The 22832-nt window shown below is 51.2% G+C and overlaps 1 protein-coding gene across 1 annotated transcript in view; it reads left to right on the plus strand.

The window, feature by feature from the left end:
- DNAH2 (dynein axonemal heavy chain 2) overlaps positions 1–22832 on the plus strand; it is a 141691-nt gene that overhangs the window by 55546 nt on the left and 63313 nt on the right. The window contains exons 20-30 of the mRNA XM_081835573.1: positions 4540–4732; positions 12953–13153; positions 13242–13398; positions 13751–13925; positions 16206–16369; positions 16511–16672; positions 17641–17744; positions 18311–18467; positions 18844–18926; positions 19697–19877; positions 22568–22706. Coding sequence (XP_081691699.1) covers positions 4540–4732; positions 12953–13153; positions 13242–13398; positions 13751–13925; positions 16206–16369; positions 16511–16672; positions 17641–17744; positions 18311–18467; positions 18844–18926; positions 19697–19877; positions 22568–22706 — 1716 coding nt within the window. The remainder of the gene's footprint in view (positions 1–4539; positions 4733–12952; positions 13154–13241; positions 13399–13750; positions 13926–16205; positions 16370–16510; positions 16673–17640; positions 17745–18310; positions 18468–18843; positions 18927–19696; positions 19878–22567; positions 22707–22832) is intronic.

A 22832-nucleotide genomic window follows, 5' to 3' on the forward strand; every position in this document is an offset into this window, starting at 1 on the left:
AACAGAATAAAAACAACGGGTTATATCCAATGTGATGCCAAGTAACGTGTTTAGTCAGCACAAGGATTTACGCTTGTTTAATGGAACTTGCCCCTCCTTCATGCCCCTAAATCTGTTCTAGGGGTCCTGTGATTCCTCTGGGGGTGGGGATTATGGAGAGGAGGGTTGCATAAATGTAAATTCTTGCACCGATGAGACGCCTTAGTTGGAGACTGCCCAATAAAAGCCGATAAAGGCATGCTAAAGGCAGGAGAATTGTAGAAGACCTGAATAAGCCGATGAGCAGGGCGAAAACTATCTAAAACCTGGGAGAAAGCCTTTCGGGGGGGAAACCCCCAGTGGTTCAGTCTCGCCTTGGCTGTTGGATGTCTCCAAGTGGCTTTAACTCCCCCATCACACTTGGAGACATTCGTACACATAAGGAGAAACACCTTTTGGATAAAGCCAAGTGTTTTGCATGTGATTGGTGCTGAAATGACATCGGAGGAAGCAACGGGTGAGCCTCTTTGAGGACAGCATTCAGTCATAATCATCAGGAAGTGACATGCTTCTTAACCTCTGTATAGAGAACATTTGCATAAATATGCTAGATGCCAGGTCCGAGAGCTGATGGGCCTGGAGATGCAAAATGGGTGGCAGTTCCTGGGATTCGAACCCCAGTCTCCTAGGTCCTAGGCCATGGGTAGGCAAACTAAGGCCCTTGGGCTGGATCCGGCCCAATCGCCTTCTATATCCAGCCCGCAGACGGTCCAGGATTCAGCGTGTTTTTACATGAGTAGAATGTGCGCTTTTATTTAAAATGCATCTCTGGGTGATTTGTGGGGCATAGGAATTCTTTCATTGTCCCCCCAAAATACAGTCTGGCCTCCCACAAGATCTCCACCACACCCTCTCCACCAATTCTCTTGCCTCTTGCTCTCTGCCTAAAATTGGGGGGGGGGGCCATCAGAAGCCCTATTGGGGAGGAAGGAATGGTGTGCAAATGGCATTAAAGAGAAGGACAGTATAAGGGGTTAGGAGACGCCCAGAGCATTATTAAACAAAGCAGTGATTTGTGGAGTGCATTTTGTGGGGCGACGGGATGGGTTTTTAGTAGCTGCGGAGTTTGTTAGTTTTGAGCTGGGAAGGGGGCTGAGCCAAGCTGGCCTCCCTGTTAGCTCGGGAGTCATTACATGGTCTTTAGCAGTCCTTGCGTAGCGCAGCTGGCAAGCCAAGGAGAGCTGTGGAATTTGCAAGGGGTTGCAGTCAAGGAGAGAGCGAGGGCGAGAAGTGCACTCTGAACTCCAGCCACGTATGAACCGACTGCGCACACAAGCTTTCGGCTCACCTCCTCCTGGCTTTTGTCTCCTTCTCCTCTTCTCCCCCTCCTTCCCCGCTGCTTCCTTCAGCCTCTTTTCTGGGCTGAGTCCCAGAAAGACTTGGGTGTTATTCTGCCGTTGCTGCTTTCCTTTACCTCCCCCCTCCCTACACCTTCCTCGCAGATGCTCGCACATTAGGCTTGTTTGTGTCGCCATGTGTGATTCATGGTGCTGGTTTTGAATCTCCTGGAAGCTCTGCGGGAAGTCTGGGTAGTTAGGTGACGCTTGAGTAATAGAAGACCTGTGCGGGGAGGTTCAGGCTGAGCCGGGCGCCTTCCCCCGTATGCCGGAAAAGGGGTCAGGGAAAGAAGGTGCCTTTGGCTCGCACCTGATAATTGTTCCCAGCTTCTGCTAAAACAGCCTTTGCCAAGCTGGTGCCCCCTGGATGTCTTGTATCGCAACTGCCATCAGCTCCCCAGCAACAGAGGGCACCAGCTCTGCAAAGGATGCTGTAAAAGAAAGCCTGTAGGGCTTGTTTTCCTGGTGGTTTGTGAAGCTTGGAGGGGAGATGATGATCATAGAATAATAGAATCATAGAGTTGGAAGAGACCACAAGGGCCATCGAGTCCAACCCCCTGCCAAGCAGGAAACACCATCAGAGCACTCCTGACTTATGGTTGTCAAGCCTCTGCTTAAAGACCTCCAAAGAAGGAGACTCCACCACACTCCTTGGCAGCAAATTCCACTGTCAAACAGCTCTTACTGTCAGGAAGATGTTTAGGTGGAATGTTTAGGTGGAATCTTCTTTCTTGTAGTTTGGATCCATTGCTCCGTGTCCGCTTCTCTGGAGCAGCAGAAAACAACCTTTCTCCCTCCTCTATGTGACATCCTTTTATATATTTGAACATGGCTATCATATCACCCCTTAACCTCCTCTTCTCCAGGCTAAACATGCCCAGCTCCCTTAGCCATTCCTCATAAGGCATTGTTTCCAGGCCTTTGACCATTTTGGTTCCCCTCCTCTGGACACGTTCCAGTTTGTCAGTGTCCTTCTTGAACTGTGGTGCCCAGAACTGGACACAGTACTCCAGGTGAGGTCTGACCAGAGCAGAATACAGTGGCACTATTACTTCCCTTGATCTAGATGCTATACTCCTATTGATGCAGCCCAGAATTGCATTGGCTTTTTTAGCTGCCGCGTCACACTGTTGGCTGATGTCAAGTTTGTGGTCAACCAAGACTCCTAGATCCTTTTCACATGTACTGCTCTCAAGCCAGGTGTCACCCATCTTGTATTTGTGCCTCTCATTTTTTTTGCCCAAGTGCAATACTTTACATTCCTCCCTGTTAAAATTCATCTTGTTTGTTTTGGCCCAGTTCTCTAATCTGTCAAGGTCGTTTTGAAGTGTGATCCTGTCCTCTGGGGTGTTAGCCACCCCTCCCAGTTTGGTGTCATCTGCAAATTTGATCAGGATGCCCTTGAGTCCATCATCCAAGTCGTTGATAAAGATGTTGAATAAGACCGGGCCCAAGACAGAACCCTGTGGCACCCCACTAGTCACTCTTCTCCAGGATGAAGAGGATGATGATGATAGCCAGATACCAGAAGGGCTGTCACATGGAAAAAGCACGTTTTCTTCTGCTCTGGAGAGTAGGACCCGAACAATTGCAGGGGGTTGGACTAGATGGCCCTTGGGTCCCTTCCAACTCCTAAGATTCTATGATTCAACGGATTCAAATCACAAGAAATGACACTGCGATTAAATGTTAGGAAGACCTTTCTGACGTTAGGAGCTGTTCAACAGTGGAATGGACTCCTTCCTTTGTTGGAGGTTTTTAAGCAGAGGTTGGATGTCCACCTGCCAGGTATTCTTGAGCTGTGATTCCTGCATTGCAAGGGGTTGGACCCGGTGGTCCTTGGGGTCCATTCTATGATTCCTTGGAAGACACCAGAGCACTGTATCATGGAAGGCGAGGATGATTTGGGAAAGGTTGCAGAGCTGGTGTCTCAGCACCCCCTTTGCCACTGGACAGGGTGACCTACCAGTTGTGCAGCTTCTGTCCTCCTGGGGCAGCTGGGAGCCGGGGGGGCACAGTGCAGAAGGAAAGGGTTAACACTGCCACCTCTCCTGCCACCAGGGCCCTGATCCAGATTAGGCTCCTCCCTTGTGTTACATGGAGGTAAAGGTAAAGGGACCCCTGACCATTAGGTCCAGTCACGACTCTGGAGTTGCGGGGCTCATCTCGCTTTATTGGCGTACAGCTTTCGGGTCTGTGGCCAGCATGACTAAGCCGCTTCTGGCGATCCAGAGCAGCGCACGGAAACGCCGTTTACCTTCCCGCCGGAGTGGTATCTATTTATCTACTTGCACTTCGTGCTTTTGAACTGCTAGGTTGGCAGGAGCATGGAAGAGGCCCGTCCTGTTGCCTGCCCTGAATCTGCTGCCCATCCATGTTGGTTCCAGTATTCTCAGAGTGGGGGGACAGGACGTTCCCTCCACCCCATCCTCCCTCCCGCTGTCTTGTTCCTTCTGCCCACCATTTTTATTTAAACTAAAAAAAAACCCCCAAACCTATTTTAAGGCATTGCTACTTTAGTCATTTTAAAAAAACTTTTCAGTATATGAATCATATCATAACATATTGTCCTGCTGCCTTGTGTGGATATAGTTCAGAAAGGCAGTTTGTAAATATTTTAAATAAATAAATATATTTGATCATGCTTTTCTACCAATTCGCCCAATAAATCCTGAATCACTACTTCTTTTTTTATTAAAAGGAGCCTATTTTGCCTACTTTCAAAGCCTCTTGTTTGGAGGCCAATTTTAGTTAGAAGTTGTGAGAGGTTCAGCAGTGTCGCCTTTGGGTTCCTTAAGAAGTCCTGGGGTAGGTGCTACCGGGGCCTGTTGCATGGCTAATTTTGATGGTGTGGGCCCTCCTGCTTGTCTCCATTCTGCCTGAGGTTGAACGGAAAATAACATAGTGAAACTGACTTGCGAGGTGGTGTGTTGTTCGATAAGAGATTCAGTGTTTGGGGGGGGGAGGCTCGTTTAATTTCATTGTACACATCTTGTACAATGACAATAAAGGTATTATTATTATTATTAGATGCCTGGAAAGCATGAGTCCAGGAGGACTGGTTGCTTGACTGCCAGGAGCTGATGGCCTCGGCGTGGAGTTTGCTGGTGTCACTGTCATGACAGCATCACAAATTTGGCTTTTCTTCTTTATCCTCCCCCAGAGCGCGACGAGGACATAAAGAAAATCCAGTCGCAGATCAGCGCCGGCATGCAGTCCAACGCGACACACCTCCAGGCGTACCTGAAGACCTGGGATGTGTACCGCGAGATTTGGGAGGTCAACAAGGATGCCTTCATCAACCGCTACCGTCACCTCAACCCCCTGGTGTCGTCTTTCGATGCAGACACTGCTAGGTAAGAGGGTTTGAGGATAAACCTATAAGGGGCTCTTTGGAACTCCCCACGTTCAGAGGTGAGGGGGTTAACAATGATGCTCGCAGCCCAACAAGAGGAGAGGATTGTTGCCTTCATGCCCTGTGTGAGCCACTAAGATTGTGCCATCAGCTTTCCACCTGGAAAGTGCAGCCCGATCTCTTTCTCAGCTCTGGAGAGGCACAAGCCCAGACTGCAAGGCAGGATCAACACTATAGAAGTTGGCACTTGGGCAAATCCATAGGCACAGCGGGTGCAAATGGGGTTGCTTCAAAGAACTTCGCCAATGAAAGACCGTATGGAAGAAAGGCAGGACTATGCTTTGAAGGAGAAATGAAAGGAGGGATGGGGAAGGGGGGTGCGATTCAGGAGGCAAAGGTTTGAGAGCTCCACTGAGAGGGCTGTGTAACTAGCAGGGGCCAGTCACCTGCTGGAAAGGTGGAATCTGCCCCTGCAGGCACGTGAGGCCAAGGTTTCTCGGTCAGGGCCTGCTATCTCTCAGTTGCCAGTAGTACACCTGGCTTGACAGCAGTGCATATGAAAAGGATCTTGGGGTCTTAGTAGAACACAAGCTGAACATGAGTCAACAATGTGATGCATCAGCAAAAAAGCTAATGCTATTCTAGGCTAGTATCCAGGTCAAGGGAAGTAATGTTGTTGTTGTTTAGTCGTGTCCGACTCTTCGTCACCCGCTGGACCAGAACACGCCCGGCACTCCTGTCTTCCACTGCCTCCCGCAGTTTGGTCAAACTCGTGTTTGTAGCTCGTGTTGAGAGCCAGTGTGGTGTAGTGGTTAAGAGCAATAGTCTCGTAATCTGGGGAACTGGGTTCGCGTCTCCGCTCCTCCCCATGCAGCTGCTGGGTGACCTTGGGCCAGTCACACTTCTCTGAAGTCTCTCAGCCTCACTCACCTCACAGAGTGTTTGTTGTGGGGGAGGAAGGGAAAGGAGAATGTTAGCCGCTTTGAGACTCCTTCGGGTAGTGATAAAGTGGGATATCAAATCCAAATCCAAAATCTTTGAGAACACTGTCCCACCATCTTGTCCTCTGTCATCCCATTCTCCTTGTGCCCTCCATCTTTCCCAACATCATGGTCTTTTCCAGGGAGTCTTCTCTTCTCATGAGGTGGCCAAAGTCTTGGAGCCTCAGCTTCAGGATCTGTCCTTCCAGTGAGCCCTCAGGGCTGATTTCCTTCAGAATGGATAGGTTTGATCTTCTTGCAGTCCATGGGACTCTCAAGAGTCTCCTCCAGCACCATAATTCAAAAGCATCAATTCTTCGGCGATCAGCCTAGTACCGGTTTATTTGGTCTTGGTCAGATGCCACCTGGAGTCCTGTGTCTAGTTCTGGGCACCACAATTTAAGAAGGATATTGATAATCTAGAATGGGTACAGAAGAGGGCAACCAAGATGATCAGGGGACTGGAAACCAAGCCTTAAGGAAGAACAGTTGAGGGAACTGGGGAAGGTTAGCCCAGAGAAGAGAAGATTGAAAAGGGATATGAGAGCCGTCTTCAAACAGCTTAAGGGCTGCCAGCTTGTTTTCTGCTGCCCTGGAGGGCAGGACTCGAACCAATGTCTCCAAGTTACAAGGAAGGAGAGTCCAACTAACCATCAGGAAGAACTTTGTGGCAGTAAGATCTGTTTTGACAGTGGAACAGACTCCCTTGGGAGGCGGTGGACTCTTCTTCCTCGGAGGTTTTTAGGCAGAGGTTGCATGGCCGTCTGTCATGGATGCTTCAGTTGAGATTGCTCATTGCTGGTGGTTGGACTAGATGGACGTAGTACAAAGTTGCATGATGGGAACATAGGAAGGTCCCTTATGCTGTAGTTAGTCAGACTGCTGGCCCATCTTGCTCTCTGTCTGTGCTGTCTGGCAGCAGTGTCTCTCCTGGGCTTCAGGCAGGACATTTCTCCCAGCTGTACCTGGGAACGTTGCTGGAATTGAACCTGGGACCTTCTGCATGCAAAGCAGAGGCTCTTCTCACCAAGCTACAGCCCTTCCCCATCAGCACATGCTGACAAGACAGCGAGATAGGAAGCTGTCTTACAAGGTAGCTTTGGGCATTGGCATTCGGGACTTTAACTTGTGGTGGGGCTGCCCCAAGTGAAGATAAGGCAGTTGCACCCTGGATGTTAAATTGTAATATGTTATGTTAAACTACTTAAATGAAAATAAGGTTGGAAGGATTTGCTGAAACAACAATCTGAATTAGAATACAAAATTGGGAGGTGAGAGGAGGTCAAGAAAATAAGTAAAGGAAGAAAGTTACGCAAAGGATTAATTAGTTTTTTCTATTTTTATCCTTTTCTTTTGGTGTTGTTATGTCTTTTTGTATTTTGTATTTTGTATTTTGTAATTTTCTTTTCTTCTTTTTGTTATTTTTAAATTCTGAATAAATATTATTTTTTTAAAAAAGAAAAATAATACAAGGTAGCTTTAGGCATTGGCATTCGGGACTTTAACTTGTGGTGGGGCTGCCCCAAGTGAAGATAAGGCAGTTGCACCCTGGAGGTGCTGTTCAGCCCTCTGTGTACACACAAAGGTTTGCGGATCAGAACCCCCCCGCAGTGTTTTCCCTGCTGCCCAAGCCGGGGAGGGCAGTCTGTTTCCCCTTTACGTTGCAAACTCTTGTCGAACAGCGCTGTGTGCTGCTCAGAAACTGCCCTTCCCCTTCCCCAGAGGAGGCTGGAATTCAGTGCAGCTTGAGCGATGGCTTTTGGGGGAATGAGCAGCAGGAAGAAGAAAACCTGTTTCCATGCAAATGTCAAAAGTGATTTTAAGAAACCCAAACCGGGGAGAGAAATACAGAGAGTCTGAGTGCAAGTTGGATGTTTGTACAGCTCTCCCCCTGGAGACGTCACATTAAGAGCTTTGTAAACAAGATCCAGCTGCTGCAGGAGACTCAGCAAATAGGCTTGGAAGCCCAGGCCGCCCTCGGAGATGCTGCCCGGCGGGGCTGCCCTTGCCAAAGGAGCCAGACAGCTTGGCTCAGGGGCTGTAAAAATCCTCCTTGCTGGGGCGGACAGCCTCTGCCCTTGGTGGGTGCCCCCTCCTCGGCACAAGAGGCAGGCACAGTCCATCTGGTGCCCTTATTGGGGTGGGGGGCGGCACGAAACTGAGTTTTCCGTGATTCATTGTTCATCACTTTTATGTGTTATCTAGCACCATCCGTGAGCCTGGTGCTTTGCTGAATGGGAAAAAGGGTCGCCGCCCCAAAGAGCTTGCAGTCTAAAAATTGACATAGGAGAAACAAGAGGAGGAACGGTTAAGGGGGTTGGGTATATTTAGCCTGGAGAAGAAAAGATGGAGGGGTGACCTGAGAGCCGTCTTCTGAAGGGCTCTCACATGGAAGACAGAGCAAGGAAGTAGATTCTGATGGCAAGAGCCATTCAACACCTTGACCAGGTGGCTGACCCTCCATCAGAGGTTTTTAAACAGAGGTTGGATGGCCACCTGTCAGGGAGTCTTTGACTGTGATTCCTTAGGTCCCTCCCAACTCTATAAATCTAGGAGGGGAAGAGGTAAACAGAGAAATAAGATGTGGCTTCAGCCTTGCATGCTCAGGCTTTGCTACAACAGAGCATGGGAACTAGGGGCTTTGTGCCAAAGGATTAACAGGAATTGGGTTTGGGGAGAGAAATTAGGGTGTTGTGCTGGCGTTTCAGGAAGCAGCTGAAAGAGTCAGTGAGAGAACTGGAGGGCTTTGGATGGTGGAGGCAGATGGGATGAGGGTCACAAGCAGGGCGTGCGGGGCGAGTTGGGATCTGAGAGCAGAGAGATGAGAGGAGCGAGGTCACAGAGGGGCTTGAAGGTCAGGGCAAGGTGCTTGTGCTGATTTGGAGAGCGGGCAGGAAGCTGGTGTAGGAAGGAGTGGTCCAAGACAAAGGATATGAAGATGCTACCTGCCCCCGCCACTTTCCATGTACATAAACCAAACAAACTAGAAGCTGAACCTTACAGGAGCAGTGGTGGTGTCCTCCGCTACAACAGAGGCAGCAGGCTAGCTGGGGGTAGGGTGGGTACCATTCCACACCTCTCAGCAATTGCCGCCGGAGGTGCCTGCCTCCCTTTGCCTATTGGGAGGGTCCGTCTTGGCTGTAGGGATTTCAGGAGGGTCATTGTCCGATCAGAGTAATGACAGAGACCAGCAGTGGCTTTGGCTGCAGACCATTGGATGGAGGTGAGGGGATCAAAGGGAAGGAGAGGAAGAACCGAGAAGGGAAGGTTGCTGGGTCCAGGTGAGAGATGGCCAGGGCGTGCGCCAGAGTTTCACAGAGTGGGCTGAGAGAGAGAGAGAGAGAGAGAGAGAGAGAGGACTGCATTTTCACAGTGCTAAAGGGGGAAGCGACACAACTTGGCTGTGGACCGAATGTGGAGGATAAAGGAGAGATGAGTCCAAGATAAATCATGCAGAGGTCACATGCCTGCTCAGCAGGGTGGATGGGAACGTTGTCCGTGGAAGAGGGAAGCGGGCGGGCTTGGGAAGAAAGACGAGGGGTGGTCTGAGACATGTTGAGCTCATCATACAGAGTTTGGACTATTTACTTAGCCCCCTGCCTTTGGTATGCATGCGGAGGCTTGCCTGCTCTCCACCACTTGGAGAAGTTCGATTTCCTTCCTGCCGCCTTCCTTTTCTTTTTTGCCTGATGGACACAGCAAGGCATCTCCTCCGGCCCCTCGCCTTCGGGTCCTCTCCCCAGCTCGGGCAGGGAAGCTGGCGAGACTCCATATAGACTCCATATAGCTCAGTTGGTTAGAGCATGGTGCTGAGAACACCAAGGTTGCAGGTTCAGTCCCCGTCTGGGATGGCTGCATATTCCTGCATTGCAGAGGGTTGGACTAGATGATCCTCAGGGTCCCTTCCAACCTGTAAGATTCTGCCTCCCTCCCTCCCTGCCTCCCTCTTCCTCCTCCTCCGAACCCGGTCAAGGCCTTGTGAGATGAAGGCATCCTGGCCGAGAGCGATTCGTGTGTACACGCGAGAGGGATAAACGGAAGGATTCCATCCCTGATCCTTTAATCTTTTAATAATTTATTGAACAAGCATGTTGAGTGCTTTGGAGGGAGGCAGCGAGAGAGAGACTCAGCTTTCCTCCCACCCCGCCGGGGTTTGCCTCTCTCTCGAGAGGGAGATGGGAGGCTGGGAGAGGATGCCAGGCGGCCTCCGTCTCCTCGGTGGTTCGAGGCTTGCCGCAGTTCAAAAAAAGCAAGGAAGATGGAGCTAAAAAGCGGCGTCCTCCACTGGCATGGTGTCACGGGCAGGTCAAGGGGGTCCCTGGGGCTGGCGGCTCTGGCGGAGGCCTCTTCAAAGCAGCTGCCGTTTGCCTTTTGAACTTTTTCGTTTACAGCATGTTTTACGAGCTTTTGATGCCTCCGTGTTCTCCAGCGTACTTCAGTAGCCGAATTCCCAGATTAAAGGCAACAAGCAAAAAAATGAAGAAAGCGACCCCCCCTAAAAAAACCCCCCAACCACCACACTTTTGATGGGAAGTTAGTACAGCAGCTCATGAGTCACTGTCAGGAGAGGCTCTTCTGCCATGTTTTATCCCCACAGATGGCAAAGCCAGGGGGCCGAGGCTGTGGAGAAGTGGCAGCGGCTGAGGGGAGCCAGGCCTTCCTTGCGGCAGGATAAATCTCTCCCGTCTCTTTTCTCTCTCCCCCCCCAGCCCCCCCCTGCTGTGCTTTCCTGACTCAGCGCTTCTGACACGCCTAATTTACGGGCCCTGCGTGGGACGGAGGCGAATTTGGGCCCCGTAATGAGCGAGCGGCGCAAAGGCTCCCCTCCGCCCGATCCGTCTCTGCCAGGCCCCAAGCGCTGCCATTGCCCCCATTTGTCTCTTTGGAGGCCCCGATTGTGTTTGTTTCCTCCCTCTCCCTGTTAATAGAGTTTGGCTTTGTGTTCCCGGTGACCCGTTGACAGGGAATTAATAAATGAAACAGGAAGACTTAATAAGATCCCTTGGGGCCCGAAACAATTCTCCACCTGCTGGCCTTCCTTGCTTCGATGAGTCAGGAAGATAGGAAGGAAAGCTCTGTTTCAATTAACAAATCGCACAGAGGGAATCTGCTTCTCCCTCCCCAAAGTGGCCGTTCCCATTGCGCAGCCCAGGAACAAGGCTGGACGTGGTCCGAGGGCCACTTTGCACCTTGCGAGGTCCAGACAGCGGCCTGTCTTCCTTTCACAGAATATGCATCATGTGATTCTACGTGAATAGCCTTGCATGAGGGTGAATGCATGCTTTTGCCTAAAATCACCATCCCCCCCCCAAGGCATATCCAGATATTCCATTCCGTCCCCCAGCCTCTTCCAACTAGCTAGCTGAGAACGCGCAGCAGCGAATTAATCTTGGGATATTTAGATCTGGGTCAAATGGTACCCTATTTAGAGTCTAGGTGAGGTGAGATTGCAGATTAGATGGATGTGATGTATTAAAGAATCTGGCTATAATCTATGTAGGTTACGCCTAGGTAAGTTAGATTCATTACTGTGACACCAGAGCATCTGCTGTTCAGGAGTTCAGCAAACTTCATCGGAATGTCAAGCAGCTTTGCAAAAGCCCCTTTTTCCTGCAGTGCAGGCGAGCTTTTGAGTGCAGAGGCAGCGTGCCGACCTCCTCTGAATACCAGTTGCCGAGGTGCAGCGGAAGGGGACAGAGCTCCTGCCTGCAGGCCCTGCTTGGGGGCTTCCCAGCGGGGCCTCTGGTTGGCTGGGGGGGGGGGCGGGGGGAGCAGGAGGCTGAGCTTGGGAAAAGAGAGTCCATCTTTGCCTGCAGAAGGTCCCAGATTCCACCCCTGCCTGAAACCTGGGAGACGTGTAGACAGTACTAAACTAGGTGGACCCCACCTGGCTCACTAGGGGTAAGGCACCTTCCTCCATTCCTATGTGGCTGCTTTGACCTTTCGGTCTGATCAATTTGCCTCTGACTGGGGTCCCGCCATCCACAGAAGGACAAAACATGTCTGCACAAAAGGCCCCACCCCTCTCTCCAGCTACCCTTGAGTTGTCAGCCCCTCTGTTGGAAACGTGTGGCACTACAGAATTACACCTTCCATCCAATTCAAAGTGCTGACCTTTAAAGCCCTAAACGGCCTCAGTCTAGTATACCTGGAGCGTCTCCACCCCCATAATTCAGCTCGGACACTGAGATCCAGCTCTGAGGACCTTCTGGCGGTTCCCTCGCTGTGAGAAGCCAAGTTACAGGGAACCAGGCAGAGGGCCTTCTCAGTCAAGTGGGGACTGGACCCTCTCCTGGGCCCGAGTCTGACGCTCTAACCGCTATGTCCTGGGAGTCATTTTGGACTCACGGGTGTCCATGGAGGCACAAGTCAATTCTGTGTCCAGGGCAGCTGTCTACCAGCTCCATCTGGTACGTAGGATGAGACCCTCCCTGCCCTCCCACAGACTGTCTTGCTAGAGTGGTGCATGCTCTGGTTATCTCCTGCTTGGACTACTGCAATGTGCTCTACGTGGGGCTACCTTTGAAGGTGACCCGGAAACTACAACTAATCCAGAGTGCGGCAGCCAGACTGGGGACAGGGAATGGCCGCTGAGACCACATAACACTGGTCCTGAAAGACCTACATCGGCTCCCAGTACGTTTCCAAGCACAATTCAAAGTGTTGGTGCTGACCTTTAAAGCCCTAAACAGCCTCAGCCTAGTATACCTGAAGGAGTGTCTCCACTCCCATTGTTCTGCCCGGACACTGAGGTCCAGCTCCGAGGACCTTCTGGCGGTTCCCTCACTGCAAGAAGTGAGGTTACAGGGAACCAGGCAGAGGGCCTTCTTGGTGGTGGCGCCTGCCCTGTGGAATGCCCTCCCACCAGATGTCAAGGAAATAAACAACTAGCTGCCTTTAAGAAGACATCTGAAGGCCGCCCTGTTTAGGGAAGTTTTTAATGTTTGATGTTTTAATGTGTTTTTAATATTCTGTTGGGAGCTGCCCAGAGTGGCTGGGGAGGCCCAGCCAGATGGGCGGGGTATAAATAAATTGGTGGTGGTTCTTACGTCAAAGCTGCTGGGAATTGGGAATTACAGTTCAGCAGCATGCAGAGGGCTCCCCTGCGTGTCGTTGTCTGACAGCGGTTTCTCTTTCACAAAGCTGGAGCCTCTGGAAGGAGTGGGGTTGGATAGGATGGGGCCAAGGTCTCCAGGCACAGCCCTCCCGCCTTTCTTACTATGCTTTTATGGCCCCTGCAGGTACATGGAGGTAGCCAACAACGTCCAGAAGGAGGAGACGGTGCTCAGCATCCAGTTTGTGCTGCTGGACTGCTCCCACCTGAAGTCTGCCGTGGTCCAGCATTGCAACGAGTGGCAGCACAAGCTCACCAACCTACTGAATGAGATGGCCACCAGCCGCCTGCGGGAGCTGTATGCCTACCTCCAGGACAACGCCGCCGAGTGAGTACCGAGCCCCCCCCCCCGAAATGTTCCCTGCCCCGGTCTCTGGATCCTCCCTCTGACGGGACCCCCTTTGTCCCCCGCACAGCGTCAGCCGTCCTCCGCAGACCCTGGAGGAGCTCAGCCGGAGCCTGCAGCTGCACGAGACCCTCCAGAACGACCTTCCCAAAATCGAGGGGCAGATCCCCCCCATCCACGAGCAGTTTGCCATCCTCGAGAAGTACGAGGTTGCAGTGGAGGAAGAGGTGCGAGGGGCTTTCTGGCGGCGGCAGGAGCAGGGCGGCCTCCTTCTCCTCCTCCTCCTCCCTCTTTCCCTGCCCAAGTGATCCTGAGCGTAATGTTCTCCTTTTCTGCTGAGGTAGACGCTCTCGGAATTAAGTTACGCGCCCTGCTGAGGGCAAGAGGCAGCCACAAATCTGATTGATCTCTGGGATGAGGGTGGCAGGCGTGGTGGCGGGCGGGCAGAGCAAGAGAGCAGCTGTTTTTTTTGGGGGGGGGGTCATGCTTCTCTCTTCTCTCGAGTGCCTCTGCTCCCCTTCCTCTGACCTCTGCCTCCTCCTCCTCCTCCTCCCCCTCTTCCTCCCCTCTTGCTTCCAGGTGCTGCAGCTTCTGGGGGAGCTGAACTCAGAGTGGCTGGCCTTCCAGCAGTGCATCCTGGACAGCGAAGCCATGCTGAAGAAGCACAAGGAGAAGTTTAAGACGGGCCTCATCCACTGCGCCGACGACTTCAAGAAGAAGGCCCAGAATCTCCTGCAAGACTTTGGCACCAATGGTGAATGGCTGCAGGGGGGGGAGCCCAGTCTCTCTCTCTCTCTCTGTCCCACCCACCCCTTTCCCCTCCTTGGTGGCCAGGTCTTTTTACAGCCAAGGGCACCTTTTCCTTTGCAAGGCAAAGAATCCCACCCCCTCCCCTTTGTGTGAAACCTCAGCCTGGGCTTTGCTTGTTTTAAAGGCCTCGGAAGAATCTGTAAAGCAGCCCAGGCTCGATGGAAATCTGGCTCCTGCTGTTTTTACAGGCATCTTAAACTCTTAACTGGAGGTCTGCAAGCCAGCGCTGCGTCTGGTAAATGTGCCTCCTGGCTCCCATCTGCGGGCGCCACAAGGGAAGCTTCTGGCCTGATCCTTTGTACATTTACTTGGAAGTAAACCCCCCTTGGGATTACTGTGCAGCAAGATCATACTGTTCTCCAGGAAGGAGAAGGTTGCCGCTGCCTCCGTCCTGCCCGCTGCCTGGTCCCCAGCCAGTGAAGCTGCCTTTGCAAGGAAGTCGCTTACCGTTGGCTGTGGCAGCAGCCATCTTGTGATCTTGCAGCCACAGTAGCTAAGGACCAAACAGACCCAGGGGGTTGTGTTTGTATGTGAGATGCAGATTCTCCTCCTCCAGGAAGGAAGGTGCAAACCTGCATGTAGTTACATGTGCAGTGAGAGCTACTAGACAATGGAAGGGATTCCCCCGGAAGGTGGTGGGCTCTCCTTCACTGGAGGTTTTTAAACAGCAGCTGGGTGGCCATCTGTTTGGGATTCTTTAACACCGTTTCCTGCATTGCATTCCTGCATTGCAAGGGTTTCCTGCATTGCATTGGACTAGATGACCCTTGGGGTCGCATCCTGTTGTGTTTTTTTTTTAAGAATATTTTATTAAGATTTTACAAAGTCATAAATACAAAAATGCATAGTAAAACAAAAAAAGGAAAAAACTCTCAGACAAAAATACAAAATACAGAAAACAAGAAAAATAGAAAAATAGAAAAAAGAAAGTTAAAACAAATCCATTTTTTATAACTTTAAACTCATTAGCTTGTTTCTTTGACCTCCTCACACCTCCCCTTTTTGTATTCCCATTAATATAATCAAATCAGCAAATCCTTACCCTCTTTCATTGATCTTAACTCTATATCTTAACATTATAACTCTATGTTTTCACCCATTATCAATTCATTTTTGCATGCTCTTTTTAACTTTGTTGCTAATGCCACTTATTTTCAATGGGGGGTCGCATCCTGTTGGAGACTTGTGGAATTCAGTCGGTAGCTCACCACACCTCAACCCGTGGGATGTATGTGGAGCCCCAGCCAAGTCTTCAGAGATTTCCTGCTGCCAGCAGAACGGCTTCTGCCTGAGTCCCCAGTTAAGGGGGAAACTTCTCTCCTGTACAGTTCTAAGTAACAAAGTCTTTATTGCCTCCGGACATAAGACAAAGCTAAACACTCCTATGGCCTTTATACCGTACTTCTGGTCTTTGAAGTAAAGATGCAGATGTACAGAGAGATTCGCTAACATTATCGCCACGCTAGCTATCGCTGCTGTGTAAAACCCGCAGCCTCTTCCCTTGACTCTCGCACATTGAGAGTCAGACCCTGACAGCAAACAGGACGAGACATGGGCATACATCAGGACAGGACTTCACATAACGAAAGCATTCCCGAAATGGGAAGGCAAATGAGTCATCAAGCCGCACACTCGACCTTGCTGGTGTTGCTGTGATAACCCAGTGCACCTGCTCTCTTATCTTGGAACATCCAGACGTAGGGGACGTGCTAACTCAAAACATGAGCCCAAGCACTGTGTCATTCAAACCATTGTTCACACTGCACCCAAACTTCCATCTGTACAATTCTATGGCGGGAGTAAGCCTCTGTCTTCAGTGGGACTGACGTCCTAGCACACCTGTAACCAGATCTCTGTCCTTCTCATTCAGTGCCCTTCTCTGCCCCTGCCCTGGCCAGGCTGACTTAGTCTGCCCTTCACAGGAGACCTCACCACCCACCGCTAGTGCCATTCAGGATAAGATTCATTGTGGCCTGTGTAGCTAGGGTTCCCCTGTAGCTGTGAAGTGGTTCATGGATCAGTACATTCACTGTGGTCAGCTTTTCATAGTTTTAAATCCAGGAATCAGAACCGCAACACTTGACTCCAGAACTGAGCGCTGCTGCCTTTGCCTATCATTGCCTTCCTCCAGACTCCTTATCCAACTGGACGGCCAACCAGAGAGGGCAGGGAGGAGGAAAAGGGCTTGGGGTTATTGACTCCTCTCTCTCTCCTCCCATGCTAGGTCCTTTCACCAGCGCCTTGTCGGCCGATGCTGCCCTGGAGCAGATCGCTGAAATGAGGCGGCTGCTGGCCCAGATGAAGGAGGAGGAGAACACCCTTCGTTCTAACCTGGGCATCTTTAAGATCGACCAGCCGGCCTCCAAGGACCTTCAGAAGCTGGAGAGGGTAGGATTGGCTCTGCAGGGAGGGAGCTTGTCTTGACCGGCCCGTCCACCACTTCCTGCACCAGAAAGAAGGAAGCCGAATTCTGGGGTAGGCCTGCGGGGGAGCTTGCCGTTGCTGACCTCTCTTCTGCGCCCCCTGCAGGAGTTGGATTACATCCAGCAAGTCTGGGAGATCACCAAGGAGTGGGAGGTCCACTGGAGCGAGTGGAAAGTAGTGAGTTTCAAGACCCTGAAGACGGAAGTGATGGAGAACATAGCATTCGCACTTTTCCGCAAGCTGAACAAGCTGAGCAAAGAGCTTAAGGTAAGGGGCAAAGCCTGGGTCGTGTCCCTGCGACAATGCCCAGCTGACCCTTCTTAGGGCCACTGGAGGTCATTTTCCGATTGGGGACTCAAAAGGGCATTTCGCAGGATTGGCTAATTTTCCTTCTGTGCTTCCGTCCTAAGAAAAGCAATGTCAGGCTTCAGGGAAGTGGCTTCCCCCCTCCCTTTGGACATGGATAAGCAGCACAAAGCAAATATAGTCTCTTACCATTTAAAGAGATTTCAGTGATCACAGCGGAAGAACAAAGAGTCCATTTTCGCAGTAAAGGTGCTCCCAATTAAGGTTTACACCCACTCCCCCCTGAGTCACTTCCTCGTCTTTCAACCTGATCTCGCAAGCACTGTGCATTCTGTGCAGCTACCTTATCTAATCTCCGTGACCTTGGACTGATCGGTTGGACTCTTTCCAGCGAACTGGTGTCTGTTAACACACTCTCTCTCTCTCTCTCTCTCTCTCTCTTCCGGTTCTTCTTCTCCTAGCTGTTCACCACCCCGTTCTTCCTAACTTTTGTCCTCTGAACTATGTCCCTCTGTGAACCAGTGGTTCAAATCTATACTGCCCCACTGCTCCTGGGAAGATTCCTGATCAGGCCCGGGGGGAGAGGGGGGCTCCCACCATTCTTCATCTGTACAGCCCTCCTCAGCACGGTCCCTGACAAGCAGTCTCCCAGGATTAAAGGTGGAGGCATCAATAATTGCTGCAGTGGGTGGCCTGGATTCTGTCTTCTTGGGAGAGGAGGCAGAGCGCAGCAAGATGAGTGCTGAAGGGCCCATTGGCAATTGCCTGCAATCCCAATATTAGTTCTGATAATAATAATAATAATAATAGTAATAATAGTAATAATAACAACAACAACAACCCTTCCCACCTGACAGGGTTACAGCAGCAGACGTGTTTCAGCCCTCCACAGTGGTTATAATCTCCCGCTGACTGTTTTCTGACTTTAGGATCGGAACTGGGAGATCATTGAGACCTCCAAGTTGAAGATTGAGCAGTTTAAGAAGACCATGCCCTTAATCACAGACCTCAGGAACCCGGCCTTGCGAGAGAGGTAGGCAGTTCGCTTACTGGCTAGGCTGTTCCTTTTGGGGAGGGTCGATGAGGATCCTATGGAGCTGAAAAAGAAGGGTGGACCATGGAGACCCCTCTGTGACATGACCAAGGCCACAATGAATGGTATACCTCCTGCAGTCATCGTCCAAGCTCTGAGCTTAGATTTAGGATGTCGTTTTTGAGCTGAGAAGAGCCCTGCTTCCCATGAAGGCAATGTTACTCCACAGCACTGTGGAACAGGCCGTCCTGGATATATTTTAGGTCTTGCACACCTGGTGGTTGCAGGGGCTCCTGGCACCTACCCCATGATTTCTGATAATGATTTTCAGGTGTCCTTGGGCCTGGGGCACTGGCCTATCTTCCCATCAACAAAGCAACGTGGGGAGAGACCAGGGCGGTGGGCGGTGGAGACGAGATGCTGGGAATTGTCTGGCCAAGAGGAAAGGTTCCATGAATAGCCAGGGTTCAGAGGCATAGGAAAGATTCTTCTTGGTGCTGAAGTGCTCAGCTCTACACCCAGAAAAGAGAGAGATCCTCTGACTGGCCTGTTCTGGTTCCCTGCAGGCACTGGGAACAGGTGAAGGACCTGGTCCTCAGGGCATTTGACCAGGATGCTGAGGATTTCCGGCTGGAGAACATCATTGAGCTTGGTCTGGACAAACACGTGGAAAAGATTGGCGAGATCTCTTCCTCGGCCACCAAGGAGCTGGCTATTGAACAGGTAGCGTCGGCTGCTCTGGGGCCCTGCCTCAACTTCCTCGGAAGAAAGGATGCCTTGAGCATCACTTGCAGGGGCCCCACTTCATCCCCACATTGAGCAGGGGTGGGGGACTGGATCAGACCAGCTCCTGGTCTCCTTTACCCCCCACCTGCCTGTCACCTGGTCACCATTTCCCTTTGCTCAAAATGCCTGTAAATGGCAGGGAGTCACATTTTTTTACTGTATCCCACCTGACATTATACATAACCTCAGGTGGGTGTGGCTTGGGGAAGTGGTCCTGCTGCTGCTGCTGCTTTAGCCACCGGGTGGGTGCCCGGCCTCCAGTCTCTCTCTCTCTCTCAGCATTGGCAATTGGCCTCCGTTGCCTTCCCTGCAGGCTCTTGCAAACATTGCCAAGACCTGGGATGCCACTACTTTGGACATCGTGCCATACAAGGACAAGGGACACCACCGTGTCAGGTAGGCCCAGTGCAGGGGGTGTAAAAAAAGGGTGGCCCCTTCACCCAGGATGGCAAGACCCAGGTTGCATTTCTGTCACTAGCATCTGTCCAGTTGGGCTGAATAGCTTTAAGCATCTGGTCCCCTCTTTTTTAGGTTTTTGTCTGCTGTCTATATCTCTGATTTTAAAATTTTGTGGTTGCCTTAGTTGTGTTAATTTTTTTAATGCTCTCATTAATTACCGTATTTTTTGCTCTATAAGACTCACCTTTTCCCTCCTAAAAAGTAAGGGGAAATGTGTGTGCGTCTTATGGAGTGAATGCAGGCTGTGCAGCTATCCCAGAAGCCAGAACAGCAAGAGGGATTGCTGCTTTCACTGCGCAGCAATCCCTCTTGCTGTTCTGGCTTCTGAGAGTCAGAATATTTTTTTTCTTGTTTTCCTCCTCCAAAAACTAGGTGCGTCTTGTGGTCTGGTGCGTCTTATAGAGTGAAAAATACAGTATTTTTTGTGTTGTTGCAAGCTTCCACAATCATTGCTACTGCGGCGGAAGGGCAAAGCTCAGTTTTTCTGAAGGATAAATAAATAAAACGACCCGGGAGGTTTAGGAGCTTGTGGTCCAGACACTGTCTAAAGTGGGGTTTGTCAGTCTAGTTATGTTGGCGTACATTCCAACCCAGCCAGAAGCCAGAGAGGTATTCTGACCTTGCATGCGTGCTCTGACCTTGCAAGGGTTCCAGGCTTTGGGCCCTGCCTGCGAAGGCCTGTACTCACGTGCTCCCCATTTCTGCAGAGGAACCGAAGACGTCTTCCAGGCTCTGGATGACAACCAGGTGGCCTTGTCCACCATGAAGGCCTCGCGCTTCGTGAAGCCCTTTGAGAAGGATGTGGACCGCTGGGAGCGCTGCCTCTCGCTCATCCTGGAGGTGATTGAGATGCTGCTGACGGTCCAGCGACAGTGGATGTACTTGGAGGTGAGGCTCGCTTTCTCCAGAAGGCAGAAAAGGCGGTAGCAACAGCAGCGGGCGGAGGAAGCCGCTTGGGCACCTGGGGTGGCGCGCCAAGGAGTGGGGCGCACCACGGGGCCTCCAAAGTCTGCCTGCCTCCTCCGACTCAGCCGCTCTAAATCTGGGGAGGAGGCAGCTGGCGGACCATTTGGGCATCGCGAAGCCTGCGTGCACTCAAGCCACCGTGTCTCTGCCAGGAGAGACATGTGGCTCGGGCACACTGCAGGCCCCGCAGTGAGTGCTGCCCGGCATTTTGTCACCCCCCTCAGTGGTGACACCCGGGGTGGCCCGCCCCCACCGCATCCCCCTTCCTGCGCTCCTGAGCAACAGGCACTTGGGGGCTTCACTGATGAAAATGAGAAACTCATTCTCTCTCTCTCTCTCTCTCTCGGCAACAAGTAGCTCAGACAGGCTTCTGAGCTAGCATTAATTATGAGCAGATCAGAGGAGGAGCATTAGAGGGTTTCAGTGATGGCTATTCTGCATCTCCCACAGAAAGAAGCAGGTCCTTCCTTCGTGCTGCTATGGGCAGTCTCTCTTTCAATCAGAAAGCAAGGGTAACTTTTTAAACAGAATCTGAGAGAGGGGGAAATTACCCACAATCCTCAGGACATTTTGCACCGGATCCTGCTGCACAGAAAATGTGGCACCCTTTTGAAGGAGGGCCAGCCAGCTCTGTAAATTCACATAACACCTCCATTGGTCCAGAGGACTCCGGGTGACTTAATATCTTCTTCTCTTCCTGCTCATTTTCTGGATCTTCTCCCTCCTTGAGTGGACTCCTGCTCCCAAGGAGACTCCTGGCAACCCAACAAGCCTTCCTACACTAACTCTGAGCTTCCTAGGGTACCCTGCTGCCTTTGCAGGGGTGAAGGGAGAGAGTTCAGGATCAAGGCAGGGCTCTGGAGGTGGTGGGAGGGGTTGTTTCAGGGGCCTGCCAGATGAAACTTCCACAAGCCAAGGCACTTCTGGTTGCCTTGGGACCTTTGCTGTTACTCAGTATGGAGGAATGGTGGTGGCAATTAATGGAAGTAAAGTTGATATTGAAGAAAAAACATGCTTGACATTTACCAATAGTAATAACAATTCGAGAACCCCGCTTGGACTTTTTGCAGGGAAAAGAAATGAATGATTTTGAGACACTTTGACTTAAAAGAAATAATGTTTAACAGGAAGTGGAAAGGATTGATGGTTATCATAGACTGTATGTCTTGTTTTCTTCTTATTGCAATATAACCAGCAGATGGAAAATCAGAAGCCCTCCGTTCCGTGAGGCTCTTCGTATAGCGTTAATCCGTTCCGTGAGGCTCTTCGTATAGCGTTTTTTTTGTCTTGCGAAGCAAGCCATTGACAGCTTAGCGGATTAGCGCTATTAGCGGTTTAGCGGCTTTTAGCGGATCAGCTGATAAGCGGCTTAGGGCTTAGGAAAGGGGGGGGAGGGGAAAAAGCCCGCAGGAACTCGCAAGACATTTTCGTCTTGTGAAGCAAGCCCATAGGGAAATTCGTTTTGCGAAGCGCCTCCAAAACGGAAAACCCTTTCGTCTAGCGGGTTTTCCGTCTTGCGAGGCGTTCGTCTTGCGGGGCACCACTGTATCTTTATTGTTTCTCTTCCTTTTTCTGTTTTTCTCCACTTTTCTCTCTCTCTCTTTCCTTTCTTCTTCGTGCTTCTTTCTCTTTCCTTTACTCTTTCCCTTCCTCTCCTTTTGTTGTTCTTGTCTCTCTTTGTTTTCTTCTCTTTTTTCTTTGGTGTCCACTCAGGGCCTTTACTGAGGTCCAGAGATTGCATACTCATGGGGGCGGTAGATGATTGATGGAGGACCCTGGGTGGGAGGCAGGGAAATGTTGGTCTTCCAGGGTGAGAGGCTGGGAGGAGAAAGGAAAGATTCCAGGAGAGATCTGAAAGAAGAAAGGAATATCTGGGGTCAGAGCCAGGAGGAGCCTCTCTGTGGGTGCTAAGGGTTAAGAACCACCGTTAAGATGGAACTCTGTGTTCTGCTTATTCTATTTTATACTTCTTGGAGCTGTTTTTTAAAATTTATATTAGTTTACTGTACCTTAAAAGTAAAGGGACCCCAACCATTAGGTCCAGTCGTGACCGACTCTATGGTTGCGGCGCTCATCTCACTTTACTGGCCAAGGGAGCCGGCGTACGGCTTCCGGGTCATGTGGTCAGCAGGACTAAGCCGCTTCTGGTGAACCAGAGCAGCGCACAGAAATGCCGTTTACCTTCCCGCCGGAGTGATACCTATTTATCTACTTGCACTTTGACGTGCTTTCCGACTGCTAGGTTGGCAGGAGCAGGGACTGTGCAACAGGAGCTCACCCCGTCGCGGGGATTCGAACTGCTGAATTTCTGATCAGCAAGTCCTAGGCTCTGTGGGTTTAACCCACAGTGCCACCTGTGTCCCTGTACCTTACTGTATTCCCAAAAAACTTACATGATAAAAAAGAGACCTTTGCAACTTCTTCCAAGCCCTCGACTGCCCTGGGGTCCCAGGCCTCTTCCTCCGAGGAGGTCTCCCCAAGAGCCTCTCAGATCCTCTGTGCTGTTACTGTGGGCAAGGCGGGCAGTGCCTGGTGACCTCTACCCCAAAAAGTGCAGTTGATCCCAGCGATTCGTGCCTCACCCTCTTCCTCCTCCCGCCTCCCTATCCCAGAACATCTTCTTGGGGGAAGACATCCGCAAGCAGCTGCCCGGTGAGTCGTGCTCCTTTGACCGCATCAACAGCAGCTGGAAGACCATCATGGACCGCTTTGTGAAGGACAACAACGCTCTGCGTGCCACACATTACCCAGGTGCTGCCGCTGCTGCTGCTGCGTTGCGGGAGGGGATGCAAGGAGAAGCAAGGGGGAAGGTGACAAAAACTCAGGGGCGGGGCTGTGCCCTCCTGATTTGCAGGAAGGAGGCCCCAGGTTCAGCCC

Source organism: Podarcis erhardii (assembly GCF_964252035.2).
Source record: "Podarcis erhardii genome assembly, chromosome: 13".
NCBI classification, from domain to species: Eukaryota; Metazoa; Chordata; class Lepidosauria; order Squamata; family Lacertidae; genus Podarcis; species Podarcis erhardii.